General features: G+C 37.8%; 2 protein-coding genes across 25 annotated transcripts in view; both read left to right on the top strand.

The window, feature by feature from the left end:
* The first annotated feature begins 8247 nt into the window (after positions 1 to 8247).
* Positions 8248 to 19236, top strand: LOC121868012 (carbohydrate sulfotransferase 11-like). Its single transcript, XM_042368223.1, has 7 exons — positions 8248 to 9252; positions 10459 to 10619; positions 11795 to 11894; positions 14029 to 14159; positions 14733 to 14849; positions 16110 to 16286; positions 18425 to 19236. The coding sequence occupies exons 1-7, from the start codon at positions 8629 to 8631 to the stop codon at positions 18534 to 18536; spliced, it is 1422 nt and encodes a 473-aa protein (XP_042224157.1). The 5' UTR covers positions 8248 to 8628; the 3' UTR covers positions 18537 to 19236.
* Positions 19237 to 20990: 1754 nt separating this feature from the next.
* The window catches only part of LOC121868013 (SWI/SNF-related matrix-associated actin-dependent regulator of chromatin subfamily E member 1-like), a 70045-nt gene continuing 66536 nt past the window's right edge, over positions 20991 to 24499 (top strand). For 10 of the 24 annotated variants that reach the window (XM_042368229.1, XM_042368233.1, XM_042368224.1 and 7 more), the window contains exon 1: positions 20991 to 21306. In XM_042368229.1, coding sequence (XP_042224163.1) covers positions 21247 to 21306 — 60 coding nt within the window. In that variant the 5' untranslated portion in view covers positions 20991 to 21246. The remainder of the gene's footprint in view (positions 21307 to 24499) is intronic. The other 14 variants (XM_042368241.1, XM_042368236.1, XM_042368237.1 and 11 more) reach the window with 4 other exon arrangements.

A 24499-nucleotide genomic window follows, 5' to 3' on the forward strand; every position in this document is an offset into this window, starting at 1 on the left:
CATAATAATAATAATAATAATGGCAAGAGAGAAATATAGGATTGTAATATCAGGGAGGGAGGAAATGGTATGGTAATTTACTGTAAGAAAGAGAAGGAAAGTGTAGTATATGACGAAGTATGAGGAAGCGAGGCATTGGGGAGGAAAGAAAGACATAGAGGAGAAGACAGAAGGGAGGGTGGGATAATGTGTTTGAATGTGTATGTGTGTATGTTTGAATGTGGGTGTGTGTGTTTGAATATGTGTGTGTTTGAATGTGTGTGTATGTGATGTTTGCAAAATCAAATTCTGTTGAAAGACAAATGAATACAAAATTGAATACAGTATCATAATTTTTATCTCAATTCCTACGTTTTTACCCCTTTGATTTTTCTTTCATTCTTCAAAAGTTGTCATTTGTATGGTACTCTATGAAACAATCTGGGAGGCAGAGACCAACATCACACTCAGTACACATCTAACGAGTGGTTTGGTGGCGTCTGTTACGCCTTACAGTGTGTGCATATACATGACACCTGCAATCTGCATGGCAGGGACTTCTGCCGGGAAGTGCCGTGGATACACTGGTTTATTACAATAACTTGTAATAAACCAGTGTATTCACTCCCAGTAAATACTACTACTTGCACTGTCACTATGTTGAAAAGCCCTGTAGTTTGAGCTTTTCCCCATGTAGTTATTATATATCTTATTTATATCACTTTTTATGTTATTTGTAATTCGAAAACCATTCCCCAATTATGTAACTGTTTATTTTCAGCCTTCTGGCTGCCAAGCTCTTTCAATAAACTGTTAATTATTATTATTATTATTATTATTATTATTTAGTCTTATGGGGTTTGACAGCAGTTGAACTCCTACCAGGCCTTGTGGTATGAATAGGCAAACTAAATTTTGCAATCATTTGCCTTATAACTGCTTTACTGAAGTCTAGCAGTGGTGGCTTTTTGCCTGTTGTCACAAGAAAGGTGTAGTAAGTATTTAGTACTGACAAATCAAGGATATGAAAAAAAAAGATTTTGTACCACTTTAGAGATTTCCTCATGCAATCGACACTGGTGAGCATCATGTCAACTTTATCAACAGGTCCAGCTTTGCATGTACAGTGATCCCTCGGTTAACGAATTACCTGCCATAAGAATCTTCAATTCGGTTAACGAACAAAAATTCGGTTCACGAAATTTTTATGAAATCATGTCAACATTTTTTCGCTTGCTCACCAGCTTGAATATTAGTCCGCCAATACAGTAATCGGTTCTAGGGCTTAAATTCGTTCCCATTTGAGTAAATATCAAGAAGGTTGTACCATTCAATAATTTTCCAAGTTTTATATTAAATTTTTTAGTCATTTTAACACTTATTTAACATAATTGCAGTACAGGAAACAAGATTTTGGTGTGCCAATCAGCCACTTGACTCACCCAGCAAGGCGTCAGTTTGTATCTGGTCAGTGGAGGTAACATCTTGCTTGTGGCTCTCTTGAACATAAACTATTTTTACGTTTTTACAGTACAGTTATTGGTCATTCTGAAATTTATTTTATATATTGACAATATATAGTGCAGTGCAGTGTTGATTTAAAGAAAATAATCTTGAATTACACCTAGTGAACTTAAAATTTTATGGGTGAAATGACGGCATGAATCATGGGGTGATTTCTCTTCCACTTCCTTCTCCACCCCCACTTCTAATTCCCATCATCATCAACCAGGAGCCTTCTACATACACACCTCAAAGTAAGTGTACTTTACTGCATTTATTTTTACTTTGTATGTAATTTTCAGTGAGCTGGAACCAATTACCCAAAATCTCATTGAAACAATGGTTTCGGTTAACGAACGACCTTCTGGAACGAATTGTGTTCGTTAACCGAGGGACCACTGCAGCAGGTTTCTGTATTACTTCTCCACTGACACCATTTCTTTTGGCTGTGTTCACCATTTTGTCCTCATGTATTGATGTACATGGACATCACGCGTGTCACGCCACTTTATACACATTATTTTATTATTGTGATATGACACTACCTCACCACGATTGACAGGTGGTAATTTTAGCATGTTTTTTCTATTTACTTGAACTGTCCCACATGTTCCACTGTAGTTGAGATGAAGAAAATCAAACAATTTTGGACTGGTATACCAACTATCAATGTAAAGGTTGTGTCCCTTACCCAGATAAGGTGCCAGCATTCTCTTCACTATTGACCTAGAAAAGCCAAGTTCGTGGTCAAATTTTAATTCTGTCTCAGTACCAGTACAGTACACAAAATGTAATTAAAAATATAGCCAATCTTTACATCACAAACTTAAAAAAGTTTCTTACCAAATTTATGGCATTTCTGAGGCATGCACTGGAGAAAGGATAATCTGCCTCGCCATAACACAGGACTTTCATCAATTCAAACCTCTTGATATGGTTTGAAATTTGAAGAAAAATTTTCCCTAATATCATCAAAAACCATTCTAATCTTTCCCATTTTGTCACCTGGCAGTTGTGTTCTGTTATCACCTAAATGTAAGTGTTTCATTGTTAGCAGAAACCTGTCATAGGTCATCAGCTTTACAAATCCTGGAGTTGAAAATGTTGTATCCTTCGTCCAGTAGTCCTTCATGTGGTGCTTTTTTAGATGAACCATAGCCATGGCTATACAGAAACAAATACATTTCGTTTTTATTTGTTGGAATCCATTTGTGTATTCTACTAAATGTTGGAAATATTTGTGTCTGAATGAGAAAATCATTATAACTTAGTTTCCTGCACAATTTTGTTCACGAGGTCGTCATCAAAAAATTCCACTGCATGTATCACATATCCCTACATCCTCGTGAAAAGGGAACAACTTAGGAGTGAAAGTACTGCTACTCCAGCATGATTCATCCTGTCTTGTGATCAGCTTCCTCGACTTACCCATAAAACCTCTTGCTCCTCCACTTCTTCAGGTACCTGGCTGGACTTCATTGTGCTCGTCTATAAATAAAAAAATAGCTGATACCAAGCCATACTAGCCCTTAAAAAATATGTTAACAAAAATTATGAAAAGATCACGACGCTAGAGTTTGGAAAATTAGGAATACAGAATTGATCAAAAGCCAAGATATATACAGTAATTCATTATGAGAAAAGGACTTGAATGATTTTAAATAAAATATTACATTATTTTGTTGCTATAGAACTTCAGTCTAGTTGCATTTATTACACAAACCTGAAAAAAAAACATAAATTGTAAAATAGATATACGAATATATTAAGACAAAAGAGTTTAAAAAATCTGTATCATAGTTCTATTATCATTTCTTTTCCAACATAATGTACAGTCTCGTTCAAGATTCTTCAAACACTGCTGGAGACAGCTGGCAACTCAAGGCCGTTTGTTTACTATAGTATGTCGTAAAATTATGAATAAATGTAAAAGTGATCGGTGATTGGTTACTTGGTTCCGTGTTGCTTAATTTACTGGTTGGGCTTTGTTGTTTCATATTATATTATACTACGTACTATAGTAAACAAACGGCCTTGAGTTGCCAGCTGTCTCCAGCAGTGTCCGAAGAAACTTGAACAAGACTGTACCTTATTGAGTTTAAGAATAATTTCATTTACAACATCCAGTATAAAACTCTATTCTACCAACAGTGTAGAGCAGTTGTTTCTGTTGTTTTTTGTGTAAGAACATAACTAGTTGAGGGATATGTGAATGGTGTGGATTGAGCAGTGTGAAAAGTGAAAGATGAAGAAAAAGTGAGTAGGGAAAACGGTAAATTTGCATAAGTGCACACAACTCTGTTAGAAATTCAAAAATATGTTTTCTAGTGTATTTATGTGTATTTAGATCGGTTATGACCTTCATTTCCGTCAGAAATTGGCTGTTTTTTTCTTGTTTTTTTTTTTGGGGGGGGGGCATTTTCCGACAAAAATTACAGCCAAGGGAATACACAAAAAAATACTAGAAAAACATAAACCTGACCTGACCTGACCTAACCTAACTGACTCTCACCATATGATGGAATCACTTATTTCTTACCTTATTGGCCTGGTTCTCGTTCGTTGTTGGAGTTAGCACAATGCCATGTTGGTCTTGACGATATTTACATTCGTTCTTGCACTTAAGACACTTTACTGAGGTCAGGAGAACACCATGAGATCGAAAAAATGCTATAGTTTCTTCATTTTTTTCCTAAAAACTCGCAATCAGCTCCATATAATTGAAGTGCCACCCATCGCAGACTTCCATGGTTGGAAATTAATTTTAATTTCAAAATATGTGACCCAAAATAAAAGTCGAATTTGATTGGGCCAAAAATACCACAAATCATTTTCATTGGTTGCCCCCAAAAAACGCTTTTGATTGACAGCGTGATGTGTACGGGATTGCATGGCATGATGATTTATGAAGGAGACGCAGTGAGGCAGGCGATAATGGCGGAAGATTAATGGAAGAAAATAGAGAACATTTTGGATACGCTATCTCCGTTATTATACATTTGCGACGGCAATTTAATAGAAGAAATTTGTATTATAATTAGACGTCTTATTCGAATATGAAAATAGATTAGGGGTAGGAATATTGTGCGCGGAAGTGCAATAATACCGAGGAAACTATGAATGTTGAAGTGTACTGTGTTATATAAATGGTAGTGTTGAAAAATGTTAGTGGCACATATAAAGTGAGTGGTAAGGACTGAGTGATGATAACTGTGAGTGTAGGAGTGAGGACAGTGATGCTTATCACTGGCTAATTGTGGCTCTTGTGAGCCAAAGTCTGACCTTCGCTTTGAAGAATACACTGGGAGAGAGAGAGAGTCTATCTACCTATCTATCCAACTATCTATATTTATATCTATCTATCTATCTCTATCTACAGTATTATATATATATATATATATATATATATATATATATATATATATATATATATATATATATATATATATATATATATATATATATATATATATATATATATATATATATAAAATCACAGTGAAAAGGGAAACAACGGAGCACCTTAGTTTTCGTCCTTATTCAAGACATCTTCAGAGGCAACTGGATTACATGGACAGAGATAGGCTTAAATATACAGGGTGACCTTATTAAACATGAGGTCAGGTCATAATGATGTTGTGGGGTACTGTTGTTTGGGTTCACACTCAGGATGGGATGGAGAAAGGAAACTCACAATGTGCTCTCTGTATACATATTGTATTGGGTGTACAATGCAGCTTGGTGCTGGGAAGGCAGCATGGTTACAAGCGTGATGTAGAGAGAACTGGTTGGTGAGGATGCTCAGAGGAGGACCAGCTTGTGGGTCGCCAAGCTGGCAAGCTCGCCGGAAGGAGCGAGGGCCGCCAGGCAGCGGCGGAGGAGGTGGTGTTGCTTGCTGCGGCTGTAACTAGAAGAAGAGAGATAGGTCACATGACATGAAATGCTAGTGACAGGGGGGAAGGAGGTTCAGGGGAAGAATAAAGGGAGGATTGAAGTGAGTTTTAGGAGGAGAGAATAGATGCATTGACTAAACACCGCTTGCGTGAGGGAGTATAAGATGGAGGCAGCAGCAACGCGGCCGGGAGGCGACAAGACAGAGCCAGGCTAGCGTCAGGTCAAGCGTCAGGTGCGTGTTGGGTTGGGCAATGGATTTTCAGTGCTTGGTCGGCTTGATTGTGTGTGTTGGTTTCTTGTGTGGAGGGAATGTCTTGGTCTTCTTAGCTTGATGTCGATTTTCTTCTCACTCTCCTCCTCTTCTTGCTCTCTTGAAGTGTCCATTCATTTGTGTTTGGGTCTTGTTGTTCGTCTTCCTCGTGTTTTAAGTCCTCATAGGTGTGGAAGAAGTCAGAGACGGTGAGGTTGACCACGTGGGCTTCAGCTCCACGGGCCTCGTGGTGTTCTTGGTTCTGTGTGGTGGGTGTCTTCTCTTGAGTTTTCTTTTCTTGGTTTTTCTTTTCTTCTGGTTTTTTTTTGTCTTGGGAGCGTACAGCAAGGAGGGCCTCTTTGTAGCTCAGTTTCTTGTCAAGACGAGCCTTGGCAATCCTGCATTCCTCCTTCCATTTCGGGCAGGTACGATCGGCGGAGGAGTGTGGGCCACCACAAGCAGCGCATTTTTTTACAGTGTTGGGGCAGACCGTGTAGCGGTGTCCGGGGCTGCTACACATGGAGCAGGTGTCCTCCTGCGCCTCACACTTGTTTACAGTGTGTCCGTAGTGCTGGCATTTGTAACACCGTTTCGGTCTGCAGTAGAGCTTGACTGGCGCAGTTACCCACGCCAGTTGAGCCTCCTTGGGTAAGGTGGAGTGGTGTCCGATGAGGGCAGTGGTGTCGGACAGCTTCTTCACAACTTGGAGTTGCCCCTTGAGGAGCTCACTCAGCTCTGCTTGGTCCACGTGGGCAATTTCGGCGTGGGAGATTACTCCCAGCTTCAGGTTGTCCCACATGTAGGCAATCATTTTAAATGGAATGCCGTTGATGTCTGGGATCTCCGCGAGCTGTACGGGCATGCCCTTCTCGGCGAAGGTGATCTTGATGTCTCCATGGAGCTTTAGACGTTCCACCTTGGTGACCCCCACGATCCCATTAGTTTCAAAGAACTTCTGGAGAACTAGGAGGTTTAATTTCTTGGGGCAGGTCGGCGTATCCGGACGTATCCGCGCCACGTTATCAAACTCGTAACCGTTCATGGTGAGAGAGGGTTAGAGAGTGTGCTGCTGTTGAAAGGTCACCACGAGGTCAGGTCTTATATAGCGGAGGTAGGCTTGGCTTAATAGTTGACCTCCGTCATGTAAGGCGGCGCTGGTTGACCTAGACCACGAGGCATACACTGGGGAATTTGCGGGGTTGGCTACTCAGCGACAAAAGCGTTTGTAGGGGAGGGATCCACTACAATGTCATCCACTAATCCCCACTCCAACAAACAAACTTTTTAATTCTAGCGATAAGGGACAATCCTTGAAAAACTATGAGAAATATATCGAAGACTGTAATTACTACCCTCATGGGACTTGGCCAGCAAAACCAGTAACGAAAAAGAAAAAATCTGTGGCACATACGGGGTAACGTAACCACCTCAATCATGAGTTGACAGTCGACACAAGCGTGCCGCAGCTGTGAAAGGGTTGAGCCTTCCACCTGGTTGATGGGTCATAGGTGATGCACCTGTGACTTATTAAATAAATGTTCATATGCCTTCAATGTGAACTACCCACACATCTGAATAATAAAGCGTCTCAGAACTTAGTGTATATTCCTATATTTAAGTTAGGTCCGTTTACGTATCATCAGTACATATATTCGTCAATGTTAAAATTGAATTTTCTAAAATTCAAGTTTCTTTCATCGAATAAGTTATTATTTCTTTCATTTGTTCCTATTTCAGAGAACAACTAATTAGTTAGTTGCTTATTGACATTTCCTGTGTGTAATTCTATAATGCAAGAATCATTAAACAAATATAAATACATATAATACTTATAATAAATTGAAGGCAGAGAAGATATATAACCATGTCTACATAAACAAGTGATAAACAAGTGTAAATTTTCTTCTCAAGTCAATTTTGCGAAGGTTACTCATTTGATTTTACACCCCTTTCAACATCAATCCAAATTTGGCATTACCGCAGCCAAAACATTTTCGCCCTGAAAATAGTTATCATCAGTGTTTTCAGGAAGGGGTCGCGACACTATCATCAAAAGAAACAGATGTGGCGCTTGGTGTGTGTATGACTAGTTCCTATGACACCATTTTGATGAAGATTGCCATTAAACCTCTGCTACACACCTGTCTTCCCCACACTTGTAACTACTGTATAACTTCCCAGCTTGCAAATATTAACATTCGTAACATTTTTCGCTGAACTAATACTGAATAATTTATATTCTTCTGAAGATAATAAAATCATTGATTTATATACTTCTTATTTTTTTCATTTAATTTTATATTAAAGAACAACTATAATATGTACACTGACAAGTTATATTCTTTGAGTCGTTGTCTGTCTATTTGTCTCTTAATCGGTGTACTGTATTGACTTGTCTCCTGTCTGTATAGTCGTGTAGGGGTAATTGTAGTGGATGTCTCCTCTACAGTCGAGTGTCTGGGTGTCTATAAACTTTTTCCTATCTGTAACACCAATCTTGTGTCACTAATTATATTTTGATGAAGCTTCGTGTTAATATGTATCGTCACCAGATAAACTACAACGCACACTTTTTTCCTAAATGCCCCCGAGTCACCCTCATTTAGAAATCGAGAAGCAGAGGCCAGCGTTCACAGAGAGAAAACCGTCACCTGCCTGTCACTACTCTCGTGCACCCTACACCTGTCGCTGCAGAAGCTCCGCAGCACTCAATACAAAAAGAGCGCCGCGCTACCTCGACCACCAGATGAGAGCAATCGTATCATCACAGCCTTTATAGGTGGACGTCTCCGATTACTTACTGACCGGTGACACTGGTTTTACCTTCACTTGTTGTGTGACGTACTGGATTTTGCTTTACAATACGTGAAGTGATGTAGTGTAGCTGACAAGATTTATCTGTAGGATGTAAAGAGTTCATAAACGCAGAGATAAGACGTATTTACAGCCGTATATGGACTATTAGATGTTTGCTTGTTAGCACATCCACTTCTCAGGCCAACATGACCAAGGTGAAGACGAAGGTCCTGGTGGTCCTCCTGGTACAATCTATAGCAGTTGTTACACTGTGGTTCTGGACCAAGGACTCGGGCACGGACCTGAAGGTTGGGGACTCAGCTAGAGAACTAAATTATGAACTGTGGACGAGAGACACGAGCAGAGTACTGAACCTGCAGGATGACGACGGAACGAAGACCATCCGTGAGGAGGTGACGGAGAGAAACGAGGAAGGAGAGTCACATTCATGGTTGCGAGTGTCCGAGTATGGACAAGAAAGCTCTTACGTAAACCATGAAGGGTCACAGTCAGAGCAACACGACAGCCCGAGTTATGTCAACGATAACCAAGAAGTCGTTGTCTCTGTAGAAAGTGAACAAAATGAAACCTACAACCAGGAGACCTTGATCATGAACAGTATACAAAACGGAAAGTCTGTACCAGGAAATGCGAGGGAACTAGGAGCAGATCAGGAGGAGCTGTATGTGGCTAGATATCTCAGACAACGACGAGAGCTGATCAAAACCACTTGTGAGAGGCTTCACCCAAGCTGCTCCCTGAACTCACCGCTCGTGAGCAGGAACTACTACTTCCACAACTATAGTACCACTGTGTGTACAATAGCCAAGGTAGGCCAGGTGGAAAATGCTGCACTCTCTCTCTCTCTCTCTCTCTCTCTCTCTCTCTCTCTCTCTCTCTCTCTCTGCTTCTCTGACAAGAGACGTCGAGGCTGAGTATGTGGTGTTCTTGTCCACAGCTACGTGAGCAAGAGAAACAGAGAAAGGAAGAATATGAACAGGAGACGATAATATGAAGATAAAGGTATAAAACAGGGACGTCATAAAACTAAGTGTCTTTTTATATTCTTTATATAACATTTCTTATTTTAATGTACAATACGTGCACTGCAATTAAGGATCCGACGTCGAAACATAATAGAAAACAACAAATTTCACTTTTCGTCTCTGAAAATGTCTTCCGTGGTGCTGTCTGAGAAATCATAACACAGTACAGTACTTCTTTTAATACAGGCAATACGAAACAACCTAACCTGACCGTATGTAACTTGACCGAAAAAGATTCTAGGATCCTTAGGTGAAGTTAGGTTAGGTTGGTTCTTTGGCCTGTTTTAAAAAAGAACAACGGTGGTCGAAAATTTATTCTTTTTTTTAGATCCGACACAGGTTAGGTTAGATTAGGTTAGGTCGGTTCGTTGGCCTATTTTAAAAAAGAACAACTGTGGTCGATTTTTTGTTCGTTTAGATCCGACACTGGCTAGGCAAACTACAAATACAGTACATTCAAGTTGACAAAAACACCCAAAATTTGAGCAAGGAGAACTGAAGATTTATAGAAAACACACGAACTGTAGTTTCATTTGTGCTCGTGTCTACTTGTTTCCGAACTGGTACTTATTCATACAGTACATTCACCAATCCTTGTACATGAACCTGTCCTTGTATCGGTATTTGTACTTGTAATTGTAACTCTACTCGTAATTATGTCATTATCTGCCCAAGTACCTCTACCTGTCATTGTACTTGTTTACTGTACCTGTCGTTGTACCTCTACCTGTCGTTGTACCTCCTGTACCTCTACCTGCCCCTGCCGTTGTACCTCTACTTGCCCTTGTACCTCTACCTGGCCTTGTACCTCTACCTGGCCTTGTACCTCTACCTGGCCTTGTACCTATACCTATCCTTGTACAGCTACCTAAGCTTGTATTTGTGCTATACATGTATCTATACCTACACATATACCTAAACAGTATATATGCATTTATGCTTATATACCTGCACCTATACACGAGTTTATACCTGCACTCATTGTTACAGGCCGGGTCGTCCACCTGGAGGGCACACCTGCGGAGGATCAACAAGGGACCACCATCTCACCTGCCCATCTTCCAGGACCCCCTCAGGGATGAATTCCTCGCCCGACCCCGCCCTGACGTTATCAGGGATATCCAGGCCTCAGCCAAGATTATAACTGTCAGGTAGGTCATCCGAGGTCCTTACCATCAGTTCGGTGAGACAAGGTCATCGCCATGAGGTACGTGAGACATGGTCATTACTATCAAGCAGGGAGAACAATAAGCATACAAGAGTAGTGTCGTGTAGAGATCAACAATGTCATCAGTGTTTTGTCTTGACATAAACAAGCTAAATCACTTCAGAATGCAAATCGTATAAATCTAATAATTTTTCATTTGTTTTATGTTGAAAAATTGTAGCTCTTTCTTTATACACAGTAAGTGGCCACTACTCTTTATAGCTCCAGTAGCGGAGTGGTTTTTATATTGGCCTTTAGTCCTGTCACGGGTACGAATCTGCATCACTGATATCATGTGTGAGTTATTATTAATAACATAACTATTCCCCACTTAAATGTTGTAAATAACCCAAGTGATTCACAGATATCCGGGTGTCAGGGGTGGAAATAAATGTCTTGTCTCACCGTGTACTGTATGTGGGTGGTTATGTGACACTCGACATATGTCTCACGCCCTGGGTTGACTGGTAAATGTTCACAGTATGACTATGGACCTTCCCTCTCCCTTCAGTCCACCATGAAAAGAAAAACTGTCTTCGGTACCTTGTTAGTGATCTGGGCATGAAAAAGTACAATGTAGTCCTAAAGCCGGCAGGACATACGTCTAGGTTTGGTTTGGTTATGCTTATTGGATAATAAAGTCAATTTAAGTAAGGCTTGGTAGACTAAAGTTTTGCTAAGGCTAAGGAACACTTAATTGTGAAATACATTACGTTAGGTTATATTTAAGTTAGATTAGATTAATTTAGGTTTAAGAGAAGGTTTATTTGGATTATATTTATCTTAAGCTAGGATATGATTAAAATTAACCTTCAGGTTTAGGATGTACTAAGTTTCGAGTTAGCTTGGCTTTTATTGGTTGTCCCTCGTAGTCAGTGTGATTCGACACCTTACAACCAAGATTAATATACAGTAGGTGGCTTTACGTTGTCCGTAAACTGTTGTATTGTAGTGTAGTGAATTCATCTTGTACTGTATTATACCAAATTGTATTTCACTGTATTGTATTTTGTGTTGTAAAGTGTTAGTATATTATAGTATACTGCATTTATATTAATACATCGCATTGTGATATTTGTGATATATTTATTTTATTTGATGAATTTTGACGCCCCACAGACATCCCCTGACGCGCCTGGTGTCCTGCTATCGCCAGAAATACAAAGATGGCAAGAAGCTGCCCTACCACCACACCAACCTCGAGAAGCTCTACCATAAGGTGAGAATCTCCATCACAGAGATGGGCAGTAATGTACAGTACATTACTTGGTAACTACTTAAATAAGTATTTGAATACAATTTCAATTTCAATTCTGTATTAATAAATATTTTTCAGATATCTAAATACGTCTTTAAATTAATTAATAATTGTATTTTGTAACTATAAATACATATTTTCAAATTCATCTGCAAAAAAAAATAATTTTATGCGACGTGGAGGAATTTTTTCTACTATTGGGAATACAGTATTTTAGTCTCATTGAGAATTTAATTATTTAACTGTTCCAAACGTTACTGTGTTATGTTTATATGATTTATTTGGTCTCTTTTGCTGGTGTTGGGAAACAAATGAAAGGGGGAAGAAATGCCAGGTGTGAGCCGAAGAAAAACTGAAGATGGGAAATAAATGTAAAGGGGTCAAAAAGGTTAAAAAGCGCACTGTACTACTTTCGTCTGATGGTGGACCCTCAAATATGCATCTAACTCTTACGAAACATTTACTCATTAATATTATTTATATACTGTATTTCATTTCATCCTGGGGGAATGTGGGAATGTTTGCCGTGTGTTTGTGTCGTCCACAAACACCTTTTTCCTCGAGTTGATTCAACGCAATCAACTGTTTGCATTGAATTTGAATGCTTTCACTAACAATCTAACCTTGACGAGAGCGATGCAGGAATAACTGCCGAATTGATTAACGATTGTTGGAATGACACTGGTTGTATACCGTCGACACAACACGAGAGACAGCTCCCAGCCAGGCCACAGTACCGTCTCCAGGACAGGTACCACTGTTCCAGCACACTCGTTAACTGCAAAAACCAGTCAACCCTACTTAATACCTAGCAACAACCACCATGCCCTTTTGATTCGAAATAATGCTATGTCCACAACTTAAATACCACACTGGAGACATACCTCTTTAGTAACGTTGTCAGACAAAATACAGCAGTAACAGTTTCCTTCCATACACGATTATCGATGGCGATCCATGCTGCCTCGACCGCATTTTTTTTTTTCTTTTACGTGGATTAGCCCACCCGGACACAGGTCAATGACCCACATCGGGGCCGGGGGAGGGGACGGGGATGTAATAATAATAATAATTGAAAAATAAAATTCATATTAAATAAAAATAATGAAATAATAATAATAATAATAATAATAATAATAATAATAATAATAATAATAATAATAATAATAAAGACATCAAAAATGTAAAAAAAATCAAGAGTGAGAAACAATATATGTATGTTGTATTGTCATAGTAAAAGAAACATTGAGACCCTGCAATTGTGTGTAAATGAGGCAGAAAGACAGATCAGCAACCTGGGACTTGGTCACAATTTCGTGATGCCATATAGCAGCAGAGTCTACCATTAAACAACACATTATGCTTCCAATATCTTCCCAGGCAGTAGTACCTCCCAGTTTGGTAGCTGCCTATTACCTACTACCTGCTGCGTGACTCGCGCTACTGTAGGCAGCTACCAAGCAGGGAGGTACCACCACCTGCGAAGATACTGGAAGCATAATGGTAGACCCTGCTGCTATATGGCATCACGAAATTGTGACCAAGTCCCAGGTTGCTGATCTGACTTTCTGCCTCATATACACACAATTGCAGGGTCTCAATGTTTCTCTTACTATTGACAACACAACATACATTTTTGCATTTATTTATTATTATTATTATTATTATTATTATTATTATTATTATTTATTGTATTAATTATTATTATTATTATTATTATTATTATTATTATTATTATTATTATTATTTATTGTATTAATTATTATTATTATTATTATTATTATTATTATTATTATTATTATTATTATTATTATCATTATTATTATTATATTTCGCACTCCAGGCCCTGATGTGGGTCAGTGACCTGTGCCCGGGTGGGCTAATCCCCGTAAAAAAAAAATCGACTAAACTCAGCGACCAACTCCAACCTAACCCGAAACACTAACCAAACCCAAATGAACCACCACCAAACCAACGAAGTCTCAAAGTTGCTACTCGTCCTGACAAGCATGTATTGTTTTATTTATATTTTAAAAATATAATATTAAACTTGGTGTATGCATTGACTCACACACATTTGTCTTTTTGTCGACAGACACACGCTGGTGCGTATTGGTCTGACAAGGTGCACCAGTTCTGGGTGCCCGCCCTCCACAACAATGGTCTTATACCTCACGACTTACACCTGCGTCTCGGCCTCCAACAACCCTTTGACCCAAAGACCAAGTAAGTTCCTGTGAATTTTAATATTTGACCCCAAGACCAGGTGAATCACCAAGGTTGCTGCTGACATTTGACCTCAAGATTCAAGAACAACAACAAGTGCAACATCTGTGGACGACTCTGCCGGTCCCGTATCGGCCTCTCTATTCACTTCAGAGCTCACCAACGAAGGTGACATCCTTAATGACTCATATCATGTTATTATAGATAGATGATTGTCATACTTGATTCCGCGTGACAGCAAAGTAGCAGTGTGTGTGTGTGTGTGTGGACAGCGGTGAATCGTGGTGGCTACAAAGTGTTGGGATGAGCCTCAAGACTAAGACAGTGATATGCAAGTATTACATCCACTAAAAAATTATAGGGCACCCGTGTCATATTGTATCACGCTGTAAGAGTGCCGAATAATTTTTTAGTGGGTATACATTGGCGTGGATATGTGCCTGGATGTTAATATAAGTTGTTGGATCTATGTACACCCACTAAAAATTATTCGGCACCCTTACGGTGTGATACAATATGACACAGGTGCCGAATAATTTTTAGTGGGTGTACACCAGAACCCTTTTCACACAGGTACACGACGGAGGTGTATGAGAAGCTTCAGAAAATCCTGCAGCCGCGTATCTCCTTCACACAGTTCCTGAGACACGTGATAGTCACTTACAGGGACAACAAGCCCGACGCCCACTGGTGAGCTCCTCCAACACTAAATTGGCCCCTTTTCTTTTTTCTTTTTTTTTTTACGTGGATTAGCTCACCCGGGCACATGTCACTGACCCACATCAGGGCCTGGGGGGCGAAAATATAACAATAATAATAATAATAATAATAATAATAATAATAATAATAATAATAATAATAATAAATAGAATTTAATAAAATTATAATAAATAAAATAATAGCAATAATAAAAATAAAAACCATAAATAATACAAAAATAAAAAATAAATCAAGAGTGAGAATCGACATGCAATATGTATATTGTGTTGTCAACAATAATAAAAACAATGAGACCCTGCAATTGGCAATTGTGTGTAAATGAGGCAGAAAGTCAGATCAGCAACCTGGGACTTGGTCACAGTTTTTGTTGTGTCATGGCAGGAGGGTGTGTCATTAGACAACGCATTAGGCTTCCAATAACTTGTCGTACACATTAGGTTAATTTCGTTTTCTAACTGGTGTAAAGTTAAAGTAACTAAATGAGATAAGAGTGTCAGTGTAATTCTAATGGCATTTTACTCTATAGCTTAAGTCAGCCAGTAATAGAAGTTTTGATATTTTCTGTCAAGAGGAAAATTTAACTAACGAACCACTGAAATTTTTATCCAATATTCATAAAGTGAACAAAAGCAGATACATAAACTTTTTCAGGGATATCAACAATAGTCTACACATCTGAGTTTGAGGTACAGTGTAATGTTCGTTTAGTAACAATGTCAAGAAAGTGGTGCTTTTAGCTACTTACAGTATACAGTATGTGGCTGAAACTAATTATGTTGTTGTCTATGTCGTTATTGTACACGTTTTGTACAGTATATAATAAACAGAAACGGTCAGAGTACATTTACTGAGCTTCGGGGTACACAGCACTTGTGACGTTTACCCTAGTTAGATTTTATGCCGTTAATGCCATTTACCGTTACTTTCCTTATAAATTTATAATGAGGGACCTTATCAACGGGTTGTTAGTCTAGTTGTAGGTATGCCACATCATAGTAATGTCCATCGTACACAGATTCGAAAAATCTTGAAAAAATTATACTGAAATAAATTTGTCAAGACATAAACGCCCTCTTTAGTAAAAGCCTCGCTGAGTCATTAATGAATTTGTAACTACTTCGAGATCATATTTAGATCTTCCTTAGTAAAAACTGATAGAAAATATTTATTTATTGGAGGTGGCAAGAATTGTGTTGTGTGTGTGTTGTGTAAATCACCTCTTTGCTGCAGGGCAGACTACAACAGTCAGTGTTGTCCCTGTTATTTCGACTACGCGTATGTGACCAAGGTGGAGACGCTCACGGAGGACCTACAGTACGTCTTCAGGGTGCTGGGACTTCCATCTGACCCATCCGTCTCCATGAACCAACTACGTAGAAATCTTGACAAACCGTATAGTGATTTTTGGTTAGTGGTCACCCAGTACTGTCGTTACCTAAAATTAAAATAAAAGTAGTTCAAAATAAGTTATTTAGTATAGGTATATAATAATAATAATAATAATAATAATTTAATTTTGGCCGCAGTGTGATACTCATGTTATTTACAAATATTTTAATAAAACTTAAGTGAACATGTATTATCACTATTATGGGGAGAGTGAAGAACACAAAACTGAAATACTAATAAGAAGTCAAGAGCCATCGGTGAAGGTATAGAACATGGGAAACAATATAACTGATATACAGTAGGTATAGTATTTTGATTAGGTGTTTCGTCACTGATAAAATATAGAATATCACATTAAAGTCTTTGTGACACAGGTTAAGGTCACAGAAAGGACAAACGTCAATACCCTGTCTAGAGGATAATACTTTTATCAATGAAGATATTTTCATGAAATGCCACCTGTATGGTTATCACGAGGACATTGTGCAGAGCCAAGGTTAACTTTTGAAGATCCTCAGCATAACTCTTCGTGTCCAGTAAATATTTTGATGAATTTCAGATGAATATTTATTATCATTAGACAAAGTGCAAACATTAAACTCAGATCCCTTCGTCAAATTCAGCGTTACAGTCCAATGTAGTGCCATATTTTGCATATTCTATTTCTGATAGAATTATGCATTTTAACACATTATATCTTTGTTTTTCAATCCTACCTTTTAATCTTTTTTTTTCTGAAGACAAAAACCATTTCACTCTGTAAGTTACAGCTCGGAGAAAATATTTTTTTTGTGAAATGCATGTTACATCTCTCCCCTCCTTTCACCGCTTAACCAGCTTCCACCACTGATACCAGCGGCCAGGGTCGTATGTACAGAAGCAGTAGAAATCTCACAAGAGTTGTCGAATTGCCACTGGTTGTCCCGTCAGTCCCCGGTAACTTCCCGACGATCGGTATCAGTGTACAGACAAACAATAGGCAGGTAAATTTCCACCAGGTCACTGAAACACACTTGTGCACTGTAATCTTCTTTAATAAAAACAAATTCTTCACAACACTGGTGACAGTCTTCACAGCTTGACTCCACACTTCGAATATATAGTCAGCACACTACCAGTGTACAATTCCTTAGTCTTCTCACTTTATATTAATTACAACACTTCCACAATACTTGCACAACAATTGTCTTCAGTTGTTTGTTAGACTTATTCTTTACACTATGAACAGAAGTGATTGACTAACTCTACTAGGTTTTTAGTTACAAGTTTAGAAGCTCCAAAAACTTTTTGGTAGCGAAAGGCAGAGCGGGGAAGATGACAGAGGAAGGAGCAGGAGGTTAGGACGGGAATTGTAGTGGGAGAGATAGTGCCGTGGCTTTACACGACTGCGTTTATTTGGTTAGCGCATAGCGCACGTATTGGGTTTTTGTCTGTGTTTTGGTGTGTGATCCTCGGGTCACCTCCCCTCCGGATTGTGTTATCCACTCGTCAGGCTTTTCTCGAACATTCTAGAATAACCCAGAGACGCCTTGGAGATTCTACAACGTTTTACTCTGATCGAGGCTTATAATAATAAGTAAATTGTAACAAAAATGATGCAATGCATTCTAAAATATTCTTACATAAGTAATACAGCACGTATATACACGAAAATTTCACTAAATTTGCCAAAATAACTGCTGCATGGGACAGAAAACAATCAAAACACCTAGTTTATAAAATAATAATACGAAATTATGACGGCATAACATTCTTTTTTTTTTATTTGAAGAAATGAATTCGTATCTGCACCATCCCATTTAGGCTGAATTCAAAATTAATTTTTTATTTACTTTCTAAATGTGAGATTCGTATTACTGAACGACAATATTTAATTCATAGTCATTTTTGGTGGAACAGTACCTGCATTTGTAAACTTTTTTATTACACTCCTGCCCGTCTCATATTTCACGTCCAATCAGTCTTACCGATTCTTCTTCTTCTTCTTCTACTTCTTCTTATTATTATTATTATTATTATTATTATTATTATTATTATTATTATTATTATTATTATTATTATTACAGTATTATTATATGATGATGATGATAAAAATTATTGATGTGATGATATTTTTGTGTACTGATTCAATATTTTTTATTATATATATTTTTAAGGTATTATAGAAAAGTTCCTGTTTACTTGAAGCGCCAAATTTATGAGATCTTCAAGTTGGACCTGGAAATGTTTGGGTACCAGTTGCCGCAGAATTTCTTACCTGACGACTGACACACACACACATTTAGTAAGTAATGTGGGTGTCTAGATGAAATACCGCTGTCATCTGTGGACTAGTAATGATGTTGTAGCACTCCGCTTCTTCGATTTGGCGCAGAAAAAATATTAAAACAATCAACAGTAATGAAATTAACAGAAAACTTTCAAGACTAGTGTAGTGGCTAATAACTCTTCCTACAAATGCTCTGCCTACTCGCACAAGAACCTGGCTAGAGGTCGTCACCCCTTCCTTGAAACAATGGCTACTGCAAAAATAAACATATTTTTAACTAAATGAAAAAGGCTTGAGAGCTAGAACCTTATCACGCAAGATGTAAGTTCAAATATAATTATCATGACCTCAGCATATCTAGTTGAGCCCGGATACTGTCAATCTCTTACTTTCCTTCAAGTTTCCTCCCTCTTTTCCTTGATCCTAAACCAATCCCCCCCCTCCCCCAAACTGCCACCAAAGAACTTCCAATCCTAATCCCGGCCCTCCCACCCAGCATTACAAGCAATAGCCTTCTACCTTATCTACAGACGTCAAGTCAAGTCTGCGTTCTCCGCCCGACAACACCAACTCTCCTGAAGCTCCTCAACCACACAGCAACTCTCCAGCAATCTACAGCATTTTATATACAATATACTGTACGTGGAGTTAACGCAATTTTGAGTTTCCTTTCTCACCTCCATCCTGAGTACGAGATCTCCCTTGAGTTACGTGTATATGTGGACCCAATAAAGAGAAAGTGGAATAAACTGCACCACACACACGCTACACTAGGCATTCAATTCAATAGTTTAACGCTTTCCTTAATCTATAGATGGTAACACGAGCAGTGTTCTGACAAGTTGCGCTCAAAGGGGCAACCACCATCCACCCTCAATTTGCTTACAAGCGCATCTGGGAGGCCCCATGACTTTTCTGTTAAATTTTCAATTTTATAGAACCTCCACTTACCAAAACTAAATTTTATCTCAGACTAAAATTCTTTGGAACTCCCTGCCTATGTACTTTCTTTAAATTACAAATTATTTAAAAATTAAATAAAATATATCCTGAACACTTTGCTCAACGGGTGAGAAACTAGCAGAAGACACAGTGAAGAACTGACAACTTAAGTGAACAAAATGACAACTTCATTAAGCATCCACCAGAGAGTGAGTAGCGTCCAAAAAATTAGCCTGTGACAATAGGTCCCTGACAGTAGAACAATTGAAGCAATAGAGTAGGCCCGCGGTGCCCACCGTTTCCGTGTGGATGTCGGTCACACTAGATTCTAGAATAACCCGTTATAGTAGCCTCTATCCTTTTTTCCTGACAGCCAAAACTGTAGAATGCTCTGCCTTCTGTGTTTCCATACTCTTACAATGTCACACTTCAGAAAGCTGGTTTTCTGGCATCTTCGTGGTGTAGATTAATATAGTCTTTTTCTTTTCTATTTCTATTTTATTTTTACTCTGATTTTTTCGCCCCCCAAGACCCGTTGTGGGTCGATGACCTGTGCCCGGGTAGGCACAGGTAGGCTTTTACTTGCTGTTAAGTCAAAATACTGCGATGAACAGGAAGAATTTAACAAATTAAATTAAGTGTATGAAAGCTAAGTTAGGCAGTGAAGAAAAAACTTAAGAACAATAAAAGGGGATTACAAAAATAATTCGCTTCCTTCTGCAAAGACTAAAAATAATTTGAAGTCGTTCGACTTTAACAAGGATTCACATACATGAGATTAGAATCCTCTTTACCTTTACTAAGGGTATCCATTTATTTACTTTTTAATTTATTATTTATCAGACTGTACACACCCCATAACAATTATTTTACTTCTTTCAGGATGTACTAGTTTAAATTATTTATTACTCTTATTTTAAATATAAGGTGTGCTAATCCAAGAGAGGATAAAACCTTATAATGCTAAATCAATAACTGAAAGAGGGAGAGATTTGGCACCATTAAAGCAGGGTGATGACACTCTATTGGTCTAGTGATTCCGGTTACTGTACTCCTGAGATTTGGTATTTCAAATTTAATATATGATAAGATCAATCTTGATAAAATCACACAGGAAAAAGGGGAAACAATGGAGCACCTTTGAGATAGATGTAGGATAGATGATTAGTGGGTCTATAGTTAATTCACCCTTTCTTATAAGCTCCTCTTGTGTTTGCGGTGGTGGTGGTGTGAGGATTAGTGGATGTCATGTTTTTGACCTAACCTCATGCTTTGTAAGGTCACCCTGTGTACAACCACTAAAAAATTATTCAGCACTCATGTCATATTATATCACGCAGTAAGGATGCGAAAATTTTTTTTAGGGGGATGTGCTTAAAAAAAAAACTACCTTGTGAGCTGGTTATTCTACATTAGCTTTTCAAATCCTTATATTAATTTATTATTATATGTGATATTTTATTTGTTATTTTAATATATAGTTTATGATTGTTTTCTCAATTGTAAGTTGTAATAGGTATAGAGCATCACCAGCGACGCCATATCTCGTTTGTTTAGTCCCCCAGTTGGCGTCCCATTCCTTTATTTAGTCTTTTGCTCCTGTGAGTATTCTAACTTATTCCATTCTCTCCATGTTGATTTCAAAATTAACGGTTTGACCCCTTAATCAACTGGATCTCTTAAAAAGCTCATTTAGGGTCCCGGAACAAGACGTGGTGAAGTACAGAACGGCAAAAGTCCCGTTCTGAGGTAAGCCCCGGCAAGACAATGACAGCTGATATCAATAGCTCCAATATAAGACCTAGGCCTGTTCCAGACGCTTTTGCTGTAGGTGAACTTCCGTGTTTCGTTTTAGACCCAAGGCTCCACAATCTGAGTGTAACGCAGTGGTTATTACTAGTGTACATAGTATTGCGGCAAATGAAGTATGTTGTATAAATTTTAAGATTCCCCGATGTATGTGTAGTTGTTGAGGACTTGTGATATTTGTAGGGTCATTGATAAAGTAAGAGTGTTTTAAGATTTAGATTATAGAACATTTGGAACGGTTAATTTATAATAGTGCACCGTTCTTACCCTCTATGTTAGTTCACCGTAGTATCTCTTGGTGTTAGAAGTATGTTTTACGGAATGTTTAGACAATTCTTCACTATTTTATCTTCTATGATATTTCCAATACCGAAAGAAATATAGCCTAACTTAACCTACCCCTTTTTCTGTGTAAAAAAAAAAACTTAGAAAATCACCCAAAACCAACCAAACTAACCTAACCTAACCTTCATTTCCGACGAAAATATCATAGAAGAAAAATGTTGTAGTATTGTCTAAAAATTTGGAAAGACATATTTCTAACACCGAGACATAGAATGGTGCAGTTATATAAAAAGACCTTTGCAACTTGAATGGGTCAAGTTGTAGAAGGCCTGCATTATTTTTCTTTATTTTCACAGAAATTTCACCAATGATTGATTTAGTGTATATATATATATATATATATATATATATATATATATATATATATATATATATATATATATATATATATATATATATATATATATATATATATATATAAAGCAAATCTGGTGGCCAGGCAAGAGGAGTACTGATTTACTGAAGTGGCCAGTATGCTGTGGCATCTAGGCCTTCAGTGCTTCTGCAATTTACAAATAAAAAAACTTAAAGCTTTTTCTCATTTTAGCCAGAGCAAACCATTACTGAGATTGTAATAAAGTTTGGGTATTACTTTACAACAGTTGTGTGCCTTAACTAGCAATTTGAGGAAATTGCTATTATTGCAATTTCACTCCCACTTGGCTTAGAGCAATTTAGGGGGGGGGGGGTTGATAACTATAAACGACTTCGATGTAAATGAAGGTAAAATTAGAATGTATCACACTAAATACCACGGGATAAAACAAAATTTTTCGTCAAAAAACAATTGGTAGTGAAACTGCAATTTTACCAGGAAATTTTTGGGTTAAGATTCAGTAAACGACAACCATGGAACTCTATATTGATTTGTATGTAATTATTGACAACTGAACTGCCGGCAATTTTGCAAAGTAAACACTTATGAAAATACAGCAATTTCACTTTGTTTTATAGAAGACACTTTAGTTTGTGCAAATGTTTTCTTCTTTTTATTATAACCCAACACCAACCTAATCTAACCTAACGCAACCCAACCTAACCTAACCTATTTTATTCTAACCTTTATCTTAACCTAAATAAACTAAACTAACCTAACTTAACTTAACTTAACCTAACCTAGCATAACTTAACACCTGCCGTGGGCTAACTTACTGTTTCTGAGACAGGGTGGAAGCGGTGAGCCACGGCGTTGAGGAAGTGGTGAAGGATTGTGCTCTGGTCTCGGTGAATGTGGCAGAATAGGTGCTGTTGCTTGTTACACTGGAACAAATTCCTCTCTGGCTGTAAAACACAGGGATACCCGCTGTCTGAACAGTCTTTTGGAAGGAAAGCTGCCGTGGTCTTTGAAAAACTGGAGGGCGAGATCGTGTTTCCCCCTGAATTCGCAAATTACGGCCATAAAAGACCAGCAACACCCTTCATATACCATGGTGAAAATGAAACTGGCGCAGGAAAGCACAGCAGGGAGTACGGCGGCATGTTTTGAAATACATCAATATGATTGGCTGCTTACATAATGGGGATGAGACGTCACCGCCAGATTACCACCGAGAAGATAAAGTAGTGCACACCTTAGGCCCCTAAATATCTACCAAACGAAGCATTTGCATCCGAAATGGTTATAATATCGGTACTCACTGATGAAAATATAGTAAGAAAATAAACACCAACACAAATAACTCGTCGGCGGGTCAATTGTCAATATTAGCCAATTTGTATAAGGGAGGTTGACAGAAAAAAAAAATTATAGATGGCACTTTTGTTGGAAATTTATATTTTTTTATTTTCTTTGGCTTTTCGATCTTAGGTTTGTTTGTTCAGGTTCCTTTGGTTTTTCTTTTGTCTTATTGGGAAAGGTTAGGTTGACATGGTGGGGGGTTAGGCTAGACATGTATACAGATATTCGAGAATTGTTAGGTTAGGACTTGATCTTTTTGTTTGGCGAAAGTTAATCTCAACCATTTTGGGGATGTTCTTGATAAACAAGTACTTTTCTTTTATTGGAAAGATTCTTAATTTGGTTCCTTAACTTGTGCACCTTGTTTAAAAAAATTACTCTTTTTAAATTTTGATGTAGTACAGTCCTGTAATTAGGTTAGATTTCATAAGTTTTTTGAGTGGTTTTACCCCACAATTTCCCTCTACTTCAAAGTCCTGCACACTGTGTTTGGTAAAAAATGCATATTTTAAAGTTAAATTGAAAAGTATAAAAAGAATGGGAAAAAAAATGCTATGGAGTAAAGTATTATTGTTTTTTGTTGTCGCCTTATATACAAATCAGTGTAGAGTTCCGTGGTTGTCCTCTTCTGAATCTTGACCAATTTTTCTATAGAAGTATAATACTGTACAGTACTGTACTATTTTACCTCAAGAAAAAGTGCTTAAGGGGGATGGAATAAGTTTTTTGTAATATTTTACAGCATTTTCTGTCCTGAATGTAAGTACAGTATTGCCTAACCTAACATAAATAATGAACTTTTTTTTAGTAGAGGTAGCGTAAATAATGAACTTTTTTTTTTTAGTTTAGGTATCTTAGGTTGGTTCATCTTATCAATAATAAAGTATATAATATAGCGGTTGCTGGAAGTGTTTTTACTTTTTATGTATGGAACGTTTGCTGGAAGTCTTCATTTCCAATATGAAATGATTGCCTTGTAACCAGAGAAAATTACATCTTTGGAGTCTACATAAATTAGTGTACAGGTACAGGAAAAAATTCAAAGATTATACAGTATTACATAATTTTTTAATCTTATAATTTTGGGTGGTTATGAGCATACAAAAATGTCCCTTGTTTTGTATTAACCCTTTCACAGCGGGAGGTTACCCTAAGCTGAATAAAATCATCTGGCGGTAGCCAGAATAA

This window comes from Homarus americanus, unplaced genomic scaffold (assembly GCF_018991925.1).
Source record: "Homarus americanus isolate GMGI-L3 unplaced genomic scaffold, GMGI_Hamer_2.0 scaffold37032, whole genome shotgun sequence".
NCBI lineage: Eukaryota > Metazoa > Arthropoda > Malacostraca > Decapoda > Nephropidae > Homarus > Homarus americanus.

Coding starts and splice junctions, on each gene's coding strand:
- LOC121868012 (XM_042368223.1), top strand. CDS start 8,629: ATGACCAAGGTGAAGACGAAGGTCCTGGTGGTCCTCCTGGTACAATCT. Junction 9,253..10,458: donor CTGTGTGTACAATAGCCAAG/GTAGGCCAGGTG, acceptor TCATTGTTACAG/GCCGGGTCGTCCACCTGGAG. Junction 10,620..11,794: donor GCCAAGATTATAACTGTCAG/GTAGGTCATCCG, acceptor GACGCCCCACAG/ACATCCCCTGACGCGCCTGG.